The 12,925-nt window shown below is 45.0% G+C and overlaps 1 protein-coding gene across 1 annotated transcript in view; it reads right to left on the reverse strand.

The window, feature by feature from the left end:
* Positions 1–11,732, reverse strand: part of LOC149440331 (uncharacterized) — a 131,292-nt gene extending 119,560 nt beyond the window's left edge. Inside the window, exon 1 of the mRNA XM_089658781.1 lies at positions 11,219–11,732. Coding sequence (XP_089514907.1) covers positions 11,219–11,732 — 514 coding nt within the window. The remainder of the gene's footprint in view (positions 1–11,218) is intronic.
* Positions 11,733–12,925: the final 1,193 nt, after the last annotated feature.

Consider the following 12,925-nt stretch of genomic DNA (forward strand, 5'->3'; position numbering starts at 1 on the left):
TTTGTAAGGTCAGGCACTGATGTCGGATGAGAAGGCCTGGCTCCAAGTCTCCACTCTAATTCATTGCAAAGGTGTGCCATCAGGTTGAGGTGCAGGCCAGTCACGTTCCTCCACTCCAAACTCGCTCATCTATGTCTTTATGGACCTTGCTTTGTGCACAGTCATGTTGGAACAGGAAGGGGTCATCCCCAAACTGTTCCCACAAAGTTGGGAGCATGAAATTGTCCAAAATGTCTTGGTATGCTGACACCTTAAGAGTTCCCTTCACTGGAACTAAGGGGCTAAGCCCAACTTCTGAAAAACAACCCCACACCATAATCCTCCCTCCACCAAACTTTACACTTGCACAATGCAGTCAGGCAAGTACAGTTCTCCTGGCAACCGCCAAACCCAGACATGTCCATCTGACTGCCAGACAGAGAAGCATGATTAGTCACTCCAGAGAACACGTCTCTACTGCTCTAGAGTCCAGTGGCAGTGTGCTTTACAACACTGTATCCGATGCTTTGCATTGCACTTGGTGATGTAAGACTTGGATGCAGCTGCTTGGCCATGGAAACCCATTCCATGAAGCTCTCTATGCACTGTTGTTGTGTTAATCTAAAGACCCACATGAAGTTTGGAGGTCTTTAGCTATTGACTCTGCAGACAGTTGGCAACTTCTGCGCACTGTGTGCTTCAGTATATGCTGACCCTGCTCTGTCATTTTACGTTGTTGTTGTTCCCAGTTGCTTCCACTTTGTTATAATACCACTAACAGTTGACCATGGAATATTTAGTAGCAAGGAAATTTCACGGATGGACTTATTGCACATGTGTCAACCTATCATAATACCATGCTTGAATTGACTGAGGTCCTGAGAGTGACCCATTCTTTCACAAATGTTTATAGAAGCAGTCTGCATGCCTAGGTGCTTGATTTTATACACCTGTGGCCATGGAGGTGATTGGAACACCTGAATCCAATGATTTGGAGGGATGTCCCAATACCTTTGTCAATATAGAGTAGCTTAATGTAGCTTTGCTTATAGCAATCGCTTTTCCTACAAGTCCAGCAAGTGTAGCCTACTGATAACTAGCTGCCCCAAGGAATGGTGTGTTAACTGGCTAGAAAGTACAGGAGGTTGAACAAAAGTAGTTCTTGGAGTGCAATTGTCCACAAAGAATGGCTGGGTCTAGTGTCTTAGTGGGAAATGCAGATAAGTCAGTGGGACATGCAGATGGGACAGTACAGGTGGCAGGCAGAGATTTGTTCAGAAAATGGCAAAGGATGGGTCTAGACAGCAGGCAGAAACATGGTCAATTAACTGGACGGAGTCAGTACAGATGGCAGGCAGAGAACTGGCCAGTATGCAGGCAAAGAATAAGTCTGAGCTGCAGGCAAAAACCTGGTTGTTAAACAGGCCAGGATCAGTTTAGGCAGCAGGCCAAGGTGACACTGCACTAGTTTGGCAACTATCGGAACACTGTTGCTGGCTGCACTGGTTCGGAGACACTGGCAATGGTGTGGCTAGCAATCATAAACATTGTTGCTGGCTGCACTGGATCTGTGTGACAGTGTAATGGTGTGGTAGCAATTAGGGACACTGTCTGACAACACCGGAACAGATTTGCTGGCAATCAGCATCAGGGTTTTCCCCCTGATGAAGCCACGTGACCCTGTGGCGTAATGCGTAGGGGAGGGGCTCTGATGTCACGACGCCACGGTGGACGAGCGGCATTTACAAGCACAGGATCTGGGCACAGCTCTGTTGGACACTGCATAATGTGAGTGACGATTTATTCTCAATAAAAGGTGATTTAACCTCACAAAGGATAAGGCACTATTGTGGCTCTTTCTTACATGGTTTCCCAATACACTGGGAGGAGGAAATACCACTCAAACCATCCCTATCCATTGAGGCTCAGTGTGGAAGGAGGAATAAGGGAGACCTCTGGTGGTAGGAAAATGGCAATATAAATCCACGGCATGGATGGAAATACATATATAGTATGAAGATTACCACCCAGTCCTGATAGGACAAAAGTGTTGTTACCCACTTTGTTTGGCTAATTAAGGAGGTGAGCGCACACCTATCTATAGAGCACGGGGAGTGTGGCACAACACTGTATTTGTCACTGAAAAGAATTAAAGCACAAAGAGGACTATTTATGAATTTACTTTTGAGTATTTAAGTGGTAATATTTTGAAAAGCACTATATGTTGCACTGATTTGAAGCACATAAGCTTTTCACATCACTATTTATATGATCATTTGTATATGATTTTATGTTTATATTATGGAGTGCGGCACCTGTATATGTATTTGAATATATATACATTTTTTATATATTTTATGTTTCACACAGATAATGAGTATTGTTTAAAGTGTTGATGCACCATAATTTGATGTAATAGTTTGTTAATTAATTTATTGCACAAGGGGAGTATCACATTTTGGCTCACGAGTACTATTAATTTCAACTGTTGCTGGCTTACACTGGTCTGGTGACACTGGAACTGGTATGGCTAGTGATGAGGAACACTGTCACTGGCTTATGCTGGTCTAGTGTTACACTGGTGTGGCTGTGATCAGCAACACTGTTGCTGGATTACATTAATCTGCTGACCCTGGCACTGGTGTGGGGGTATATAAGAACATTATTTCTGGTTTCACTGGTCTGGTAACACTGGGACTGGTGTGGCAGCAATCATGAACACTGTTGCTGACTGCACTGGTCTAGTGACATTGTACTGGTGTGGCTAGTGATCAGAAACACTGTAGGTAGATAGTGAGCTAGGACATTGGCTGGTTCTGGTGACATTGTGTTTAGTCATCTGGGACACTGACTCGCTCAGGTTACACTGTGTATAGAATGATCAGGGACACTGGCTGGCTCTGATGACACTGTGTATAGAGTGATCTGGAACACTGGTTGGTTCTGGTGATACTTGTGTATAGAGTGGTCAGGGACACGTGCTGGCTCTGGTGACATGGTAAAAACACACTGCTGCTGATGACTGTAGGAAATGCTCTGTTTTCCCTCACAGCCAAGTGATGTGAGAAAGGAAACAGAGCTCTGGCTGCAACATGCAGCCTTTGTTTGCATATGTGATTGCTCAGAGCAATCACATGGTAAACTGTGTATGGTACTCTATTCTATTCTGATCTGCTACAAGGCAAGTTGTTAAATTGATTATTGTTGCATGCTTAGGGGTTGCCTTTAAGCTGTATGTCGTATTCTGGAACATTGGAATTCTCGACAGTGTCAGCCACACTGTATTCCAGCATCACATATTTTGCATTATGTCATACATTTTGTTACATTTACTTTATTGCTTAGCTTAAATACAGTAGCAGCACTCCAATCCGATTCAATAAAACTTAAAAAAGGCCTTTTAGGTAGTTTTTTCAACACCTGATTTTTTTTTTATATATGTTATGATTTTCAACATTACAAAAATAGATCATCACTTTACTAATCATTGCAAAAAACATTGTCCTATACATATTTTCCCTCAATAACCCAACACCCCCCCACCCAAGACCTTTTTATCAACTCCCATTTCTTTTTACCTTTTCTTCCTATTCTTCCTATCCCTGCTATACTCTCTGTAACTTCCTTCCCCTCCTTCCTTTCCTCCTGCCTCTCTTAGCCCTACCTCTTTAGATATTATTCTTTCTTCTCTTTATTCTCTACTCCTACTAGTTCTGTTTGAACATTTAAATAAATTCCATTTATTCCATGTTTTTTTAATCTATCCATTTTATCTTCTACAATATGGTAGAGTTCCTCGATCCTATATGTGTAATCCACAGTATTTATCCAGTCTTTTATTTTTGGTGCCTCTTGTGCTTGCCAAAATGTAGGTATTAACCTCCCTAGCGGTATGATTATTTCAGATTTTTGGTGCTGAAAGTGGTACCATTTTTTTGCATGGAAATATGTATTTTTTTTATTGTAGGCCTGTAATTTAGGAATAACTCACTGAAATCTGTCCGAACAAGAGTCTAGTAAACATTCCGGATATGATAAAACTTGAAACGCAAAATCATAAATTATAATTTAATAAATAATCATAAAAAATAATAATATAATAATAATACATTTAATTAAATAATATAATCAAACCAAAAACACTGAAATTTGAAATATAGCGCCAAGTTCACACATCGCTGAGCAAAGTCGCAGAATCGTTTTCAGTGTCTGATGACGAAATTCCCCACAAATCATTATCACTCAATTCTGCAAGTGGTTCTGATTTACTATCGCTGTTCTCTAGCTGGTCTAAAACCGCTTTTGAAATAAAGGGATGCTTTTTGGACGCCATGGACCTTTCTAAGTTTCCAGGCAGAAAGAACAGTCAAAAAATGCAGGCAGGGCACAGGACAAAGCAGTAGGGACAAAATGTATGTGAAATGTTTTGAAACAGCAATGTTTTACTATGTAATAATCATGTTGAAAAAAATGCCATTTTTTTTTAAATTTCAAATTTGCTGCCGGTTCTGGCGCCCATACGTCCCGACGTCATAGGGACCGGAACACGGAAGCCGGATGCCGGCATCGGCCGGAGGAGATGGCCGGGGACACTGCAGGGGACGCATCGCGGGAGCGAAGGACAAGGTAAGCGCTGCAGGGACTCCCTATGCAACGCTGCATGGTAAGCCCGAGTGTAGCTCGGGGTTACCGCTTTTGGTACTGAAACTTTACCCCGAGCTACACTCGGGAATACCGCTAGGGAGGTTAATCCCTTTGCTTCATTTATTAAATGGAATATTATCATATTCTTGTATTTTTCCACTGAAAACTCAGTTTTATGGAATAAGCATACACCTGGATCCTTCAAGATATTAGTCCCCACAATCTCCTGTATTTGGTGAGTTATTTCTTCCCAATACTCCTCTATCTTGGGGCAATCCCACCATATATGTGCTATTGTGCCCTTAATCCCATACCCCCTCCAACACATAGGTGACTTATCTACTTGTTGCTTATGTGCCACACTAGGTGTAATATACCATCTTGCTAAACATTTATAATTCATTTCCACCACCTTCATATCTACAACCCCATGTGTTAATCTGAGTATTTTCTTTTTTTGCTGTTCGTTAAATGATATTCTAAATTCCTTTTCCCACTTCTCCATATACAGCAGAGAGGTGGGTCCTGTCACAAGCGTACACCCAGAGAATGACCCAGTCCTCCATATTGTTAAGCAATCTCCATGTTGTCCCTCATTCTCCCCCTTTCCTCTCTGTTAATCCACAGGAACATATGTGTGTTGGAAGGGTAACAGGCAGGCCAGGGCACAGCAGGGAACCCCAGAGCTATAAAACACCTCTCTGAGCTAAGTGCCTGGTTGTCTTAGAAAGCTGTGGAATATAACACCTCGTAAAGATAACGCAGCTTACATAAAAACCAGGCATATCTTCAAATTGGCCACGAGGAGACAAACAGTTTGATAGGTCACTCTCCTTGGCTGGAATACATAGGAAAGCAGAAAAGTAGATCTCTTGAATCATTCAGTGTATAATTTCATATTTCATATCTAATCATTCCTCAGACGTGAGCGCATAATAATCTACCTGCGGGTGGAATGTCACTTGTGCATATGGAAAGTTATGAGCCAAAATATGAACTATTAGAGATTTTGGCTCTAGTTTAGGACTATGCCCAGACAATCCCTCCCTAAACGGGGCATTGGTCCTTGACTTCAGAGACACCCCCTGCTAGAGGGCTGTCAGGCCTAAGAGAGTGAAGTTGAAGAATTTTCCCGTTTAACATCAGAACCACCTGGGGAGACCCGTACCCTTTCGCTCTGAAACTTGATCTGCAAACCCAGGACTTTGGCAAGTACTTTAACCCTCTAACTCCTCTCTATTATCTCTTTGCTGTGCTGTTGTTCTCTGTATATTTATATATATATTGGTTACATCTTTTTTCTGTAACTATTTTTATTGTACCCTTTTGACCTTTTAGTAATAAATCTTTCCTTCTGAAAGTGTTGAACTGTTTCTATAGCTCTTTATTGCAATTTACGAATTCCTGCCTCTAAAAGAGCGCTACTGTGTTTGTTTAACCCTCTGTATAACCAGCCTGCGGTGACTGTGTTATACAGACAATTATCTCAACTATTATAGTGTTATAGCTGATATCGCCGAGTTTCCTCTTCCTCTGTACAAAAAGGAGGTGGTGGCAGTGTGAAGGGTTAATTCCGTAATTAACCTGACCCAGTAACAATCGCTCCCAGGCTGCTGGTACATGGATTGTGGTCCAATTAGCTGGAAATCGTTGTGCAGGGTGCAGCTGGGCATAGCATTGTTACGCACATGACATTGCGGTTTTAGATTGGCCAGTCCTTCGGTCACAAGTTGGTGAGAAGGTCAGGGGTCTGACGCCGTGATCGTCACAGGTCCTACTATTGCAGTAAGGATCTCATAAATATGGGAGGTACTATGTTTCCATATCTTACTTGCACTAAACAATTGTCCAAATGGATTCAAATCCTTCATTGTCCTTAGTGGCTGTGGGAGCATTGCAGCAAAGTGTCTTAAACTGAAAATGTCGTCATTCATCTAACATAAAGAGCAACTCCTTTTTATTTTTTAATTCCTGAAAGGAGCATATTTCTCCTTTTTTCACTATATCTTTTAACTGCGTGTTCCCATTTTTTTATCCATTTACAAAAAATATTCTCTTTCCCTAGCGGGAAAAAATGTGTTCCCACCAGCAGTATTAACGATGAATTATGCTCCCATCCCATTTGTTTATAAATTACATACCGTATCCTAATTACATTCCGTATGTAAGTGCTTGTGTTTTCCGCCAACATACGATGCTGATGTGGGAGCCAAATAATCCTATCTAATTGTGTCTCGTTTAATGTATTTTCTATTTTAACCCAACTTTTCTCCAGTGCATTATATATCCAATCAAATATTTGTGACAATAATATGGAGTAATAATATCTCTTAAAATCCAGTACATTTAGACCCCCATTTTCTTTATCTCTACATAGCACTTCATAATTTATGCTCGTTTTTTAATTTCACCATATATACCTCAATATAATTTTTCTAACTATTTTAAAATAGGTTCCCGGTAGATAAATTGGTAACATATGAAATTTACATTGGATTTTCGGAACTATTAACATCTATATCATATTTATTCGTCCTATCCAGGAGAGTGATCCAGTGGTATATTTTGGTTTTGTGCTGCCCTAGGCAAGACTAAAATCGGGCACCCCCACATCTAAATTTGTCCCACCCCTTCCTGTTTAAGATCCACCGCCTCATCTGTAAACCCCACCCCTTCCTATTTAGGCTCCACCTCTTCCTAATAGAGGTCCGCCCACTGATAACGATGGGGCAATATTCCTCCCACTGACATCACTAATGGGGCACTATGCCTCCCACTGACACCAACAATGGGGCACTATTCCTCCCACACTGACACCAATGATGGGGCACTATTCCTCACACACTGGCACTAATGATGGGGCACTATTCTTCCCACAGTGGCACTAATGATGGGCACTATTCCTCCCACTGACACCAATCAGAGAGAGGAGGGAGGGAGAGGAGGGAGAGAGAGAGGAGAGAGAGAGGGGGGAGGGGGAGGGGGGGAGAGAGGAGAGAGAGAAGAGAGGAGGGATATAGAGAGAGGGGGGAGAAGAGAGAGGGGAGAGAGAGAGGGGAGGGGGGAGGAGAGAGAGAAGAGAGGAAAGAGAGAGGGAAGAGAGAGGGAAAGAGAGAGGGAGAGGGAGGGGGTAGAGGGGGGAAAGGAGAGAGAGAGGGGGGTAGAGAGAGATGAGAGAGGAGGGAGAGAGAGAGGAGGGAGGGAGAGAGAAGAGAGGGAAGAGAGAGAGGAGAAGAGGGAGGGAGAGAGGGGGAAGAGAGGAGGGAGAGAGGGGAGAGAGATGGGAGAGTAGGAAGAGAGAGAGGGGGGCAGAGGGAGGGGGAAAGAGAGGAGGGAGAAAGAGAGGAGGGAAGGAGAGGGGGGGAGAAAGAGAGAGGGGAGAGAGATGAGAGAGAGAAGAGAAGAGAGAGAGGGTGGGTAGGAGAGAGATGGGAGGGAGAGAGAGAAGAGAGAGAGGGGGGAGAGAGAGATAAAGAGAGAGAGGGGGGAAGAGAGGAAGAGAGAGGGAAGGAGGGAGTGGGGGAAGAGACAGAGGGAGAGAGAGGGGGAAGAGAGGGGGAGAGAGAGGGGAAGATAGAGAAGAGAAAAAGAGGGGAGAGAGGAGAGAGAGAGGGGGGGCGGTGGAGAGAGAGAGAAGAGAGGGGGAGAGGGAGGGGGAGAGAGAGGAGGGAGAGAAAAAGAGGGGGGGGAGGGAGGGAGAGAGAGAGGGGGAGAAAGAAAGGAGGAGGGAGGGAGAGGGGGAAGAGAGGGAGAGAGAGAGGGGGGGAGAAAGTGAGAGAGGGGGGGAGAGGGGGGAGGGGGAGGGAGGAGGAGAAGAGGGGGGAGAAGAGAGGGGGGAGAGAAGAGAGAGAGTGAGGAGGGGGGCAAGAGAGGAGGGGGGAGAGAGAAGGGGGGGAGAGAGAGAATAGAGGGGAAGAGATGGGGGGAGAGAGGAGGGGGGAAGAGAGAGGGGGATAGAGAGAAAGGGGGAAGATAGAGAGGGGGGGAGGGAGAGAGGGGGGGAGATAAAGAGGGGGAGGGGGAAGAGAGAGCGATGGGGGGAGAAAGAGAGAGGGAGAGAGGGGGGAGGGGGAGAGAGAGAGAGGGAGGGAGAGGGGGAGAGAAGAGAGAGAGGGGGGGAGAGAGAAGGAGAGGGGGAAGAGAGAGATGGAGAGAGAGGAGAGAGGGGGGAAGAGAGAGAGAGGGGGGAGAGAGAAGGAGAGGGGGAGAGAGGGGGGGAAGGGAGGGGGGAGAGGGAGAGAGAGAGGGAGGGGGAGAGGGGGGGAGGGAGAGAAGAGGGGAGAGGAGGAGAGAGAGGGAGGGAGGAGGGGAGAGAACAAGAGAGAGAGAGAGAGAGGAGGGAGAGGGAGAAGGGGGAAAGAATACACAAGGCTGGCTGGAAGTGTGGGGGGAGGGGAGGGGGGGGGATAGAAAGAGGAGGGAGGGAGAGGGGGGAAGAGAGAGAGGGGGGAGAGAGATGGGGGAAGAGAGAGGGGGAGAGAGAGGAAGAGAGAGAGGAGAGAGGGAGAGAGAGGGAGGAGGGGAGAGAGAGAGAGAAGAGGGAGAAGGGGGAAAGAATACACAAGGCTGGCTGGAAGTGTGGTCGGGGCATACACAGGAGAACAGGACAGGAGGAGGAGGGGCAGCTTTCTCTCTCCTCTCCCGTCTGTGTGAGGGGAGGGGGGGAACTGTCAGCACTGGGGACTGCATATGCTGACAGATCCCCTGCAGTGCTGGAGGGAGGGGGGGCGGCCGTGGGGGAGCATACAGTAGCTGACCATATGCAGGAGATGGATAGGGGAGGTGACTGGCGTCGCATAGCGCAAACGAGAAATGCATGGTTCTCTATGTGCCGCCCAGCCCCCTCTCCAGCCGGCTCCATGGCTGACAGGTTCTCTGTCTCTTCACCCATCCTCGTGGCCGAGCACACACATGAACCCGCCGAGCACGCCCCCCTGGCCAACCACAGCCCTTTGCAGTGACAGCACTGGTCCCTTCTGCCTGGGGGCGGTGCCGCCCCCCTGTAAAATGCCGCCCAAGGCAGATGCCTTGTTTGCCTCGTGGCAGATACACCCCTGGAGTGATCCTATAGCTATTCTCCTCAATTCATCTTTTATCTCATTTATTAATGGAATGTAGTTTACTTTGTATAAAATCTTAAGGGACAAGGTCAATTTTATTCCCAGATATTTTAGTTCTTTTTCACTCCATGTGTAAGAGAATTCTCTCTGTAAGGCATTTTTCTGTTATGGGGACATTGATATTTAAGATCTCTGATTTTGACAAGTTATTTTTCAAATTTGATAAATCTCCATATTTTAATATTCTCATTAAATTAGGTAGTGTCAGCCTAGGGTTTACCACATAGAATAACATATCATCAGCATATGCTGCAACTTTGTGTTCTATCTCTCCTATATGTATCCCTTTTACATCAAGACTATTTCATACTGTTGCAAGAAGAGGCTGTAAGGATAAAACAAACAACAGGGGCAAAAGCAGACACCCCTCTCTTGCCCCATTATACATTTTAAAGAACTTTGATAACGAGCCATTAACGTTTACCGCTGCTGAAGGCTGACTATAAAGATTTCCTATCCACTTTCTCATTTTGGGTCCAATTCCCAATACCTCTAATGTGTCCATCATAAATCCCCAGTCTACCCTATCAAACAATTTCTCTGCACCTATCAATAGAACCAATACGGGGGGGGGGGGTATGTCTCTCTTACGTTTTTGCAGGAGTAATGATCTTAACCCATTATCTCTTCCTTCTCTCCCAGGGATAATCCCCACTTGATCTAAATGAATCCATTCTGGCTTTATGTCTTTCATCCTACTTGCCAAAACCTTTGCTTATGGTTTTGTATCGATATTTAGCTGCTATATAGGTCTACAGCTAGCACATTGAGACCTATCTTTCTCCTTTTTCGGAATGATTGTAATGTGTGCTTGTAATGACTCCTCCCTCATTTCTATATCATCTCCTAGTGCGTCCATATATACACTCAATTTAGGGACTAATTGCTCTTTAAATTTCCCATAATATCTCATTGTATAACCATCTGGTCCAGGGCTCCTCCCTGCGACTGTACTCCTCAGTGCCTCTTGAATTTCGTCCTGTATTATTGTTTTTTTTAAAGATGCCAGGCTTTTCTCTCCCAATCTTGGTAATCCCGCCTCATTAAATACTACTGTCTTTTTCTAGCACTTTCTACATCCCCTTCTTTTAAAATTTTCTGTTTTACATCATATAACTTCATGTGGTTGAATTTGCCAATTCTCCATTATCATCTTTAAGTTTCTCTATAAAGTTCCTCAATTTCTTATTTCTCTGTGCTCTCATTAAATATTTACAAGGTCTATTCCCCCACTGATATCTTTAAATAGGTGGGGTTTCACAGTCCACCACCCCTGACCTAATACGGGATCCATCAGCTAAAAATATATTTAAACCCACCTCTTTCGTCTGTAAGGGGATCTGCTGCTGAGCTGCAAAGTCCAGATCTACAAAGCAGCTACATGCTCCAGAGTCTACAATTGCCGTGGTTACCACAGTTCTCCCGGGCAGCTGAAGCGAAATAAGTAACTGTAGAAAACACAGCAGAACACTTACCCGTCTTGGCTGGACAGGTACGTACTACATGGCCTGCTTCCCCACAATAGAGGCAAAGACGGTTTACCTGACGCCTCTGGCGCTCCTCAGACATAAGTGGCGGCCGAATCCTTCCTGATGGCCCGAGTCCCGATGTATCCACGGACTCCTGATTCCGGTTGACCCGTAGGGACTTAGGCTGGGCTGTAACATGAGATGGTCGCCCGGTTCGTCTCTGATCTTGGTTGGACCTCTCCCGCCTGCGTTCCCGCAACTGGCGGTCAATCTGATTAGATAAGGTTATTAGGCCCTCAAGAGTATCGGGCATGTCTACTCGGGCCAGCTCGTCCTTCAATGGTTCAGCTAAACCCATGCGAAACTGGTGAAGCAGGGCCACCTCATTCCATTGAGTGTCACTATCCCAATGCCTGAATTCGGCTGCGTAGTCCTCCACTGCTCGGTAACCTTGCCTTAGTGTATGTAGGGATATCTCGGCCGTTGCGGCCTGTTGCGGGTTGTCATACAAAAGCGCCATTGCTTTAAAAAACGACGTTACCGTTCCTAACTGTGGGTCTCGGTTCTCTAGTAGTCAGTGGGCCCAGGTTTGGGGTTCATCCTGTAGTAAGGAAATAATGAACCCGACCCTCACGGTTTCTGATAAAAACGTTCAAGGCTGGAGGTCGAAGTATAACTGGCAGGAATTATGGAAACTCCTAAATCTACCTCGATCCCCATTAAGACGTTCTGGTGTGGGAACACGGGGTTCCAGTGCAGGTATCGAAACTAGTGTTCCCCCAGGGTTTTCTCCAGACTGCCTGGTAGGTGTAGAATGAAATGAAAACGAGAAGCGCACCAACCTTGCGCATTACCTCAGTAACCAAAATTTATTAATTGTAAAAAATATACTCACAAACAGCGAATAAAATCAAGCATGTAAGTCCTCACAGGGACTTGAAGCTAACATGAGTCCCATCAGGGGAGTAGGTGTTCAGTACAGCTGACGCGTTTCGAAGGGGGTCCCTTCTTCCTCAGAGCTAACTGAACTGTGAGTGCTCTCTCCTATATATACTCCTGGACTGAACCTAGGCCCTCCCCACTGGGTTGGGCAGTCTCAGGTTAGTAGGAGGGGCCAAGATATCGTCAACAGACAATCACTATTTGTAATGCCATCAGAGAGAAATGATATAGACAAACGTAAAATATAAGATATAAAATATATAAAACCACATTTTGCATACACCACTTAGTATGCATGTAATATATCAACTTAGCGATGAACACCAATGGGAATGATGATAATAGATAATAAATGATGAAACATAATATATAGTAAATAGTTAGTCTTATTCCATGATTCATTAGTGAGCGATGTATCAAATGGACAATTCATCCAGAGGGCTTGTCATGATGCTGGATGAGTATATAGCAATTAATGTAAAAATAGACATAAATTGTTAGTCAATGGATGTCTTAATGGATAGGTGTCCATAGTGACACAAACACATGTATATATATGTAGACATATAAACCCACACACAAACCTTCAACCAGAAGCTGTGTGATGTGTGCTACCAGGCAGCTGCATGTGCTTCATGATCGGATGATGGAGAGGATTGGATCAGTAATCTTGGATCCATAATAATGTATGGTCAGCAGCAGAGGGAGATCTTATGCTTCCCTCTATAGCTGCAGGTTTACCCTGTGTGTGGAACGCACGCTAGTATGGCA

Source organism: Staurois parvus, unplaced genomic scaffold, assembly GCF_062004578.1.
Source record: "Staurois parvus isolate SC_StPar_1 unplaced genomic scaffold, SC_StPar_1.0 ptg001091l, whole genome shotgun sequence".
NCBI lineage: Eukaryota > Metazoa > Chordata > Amphibia > Anura > Ranidae > Staurois > Staurois parvus.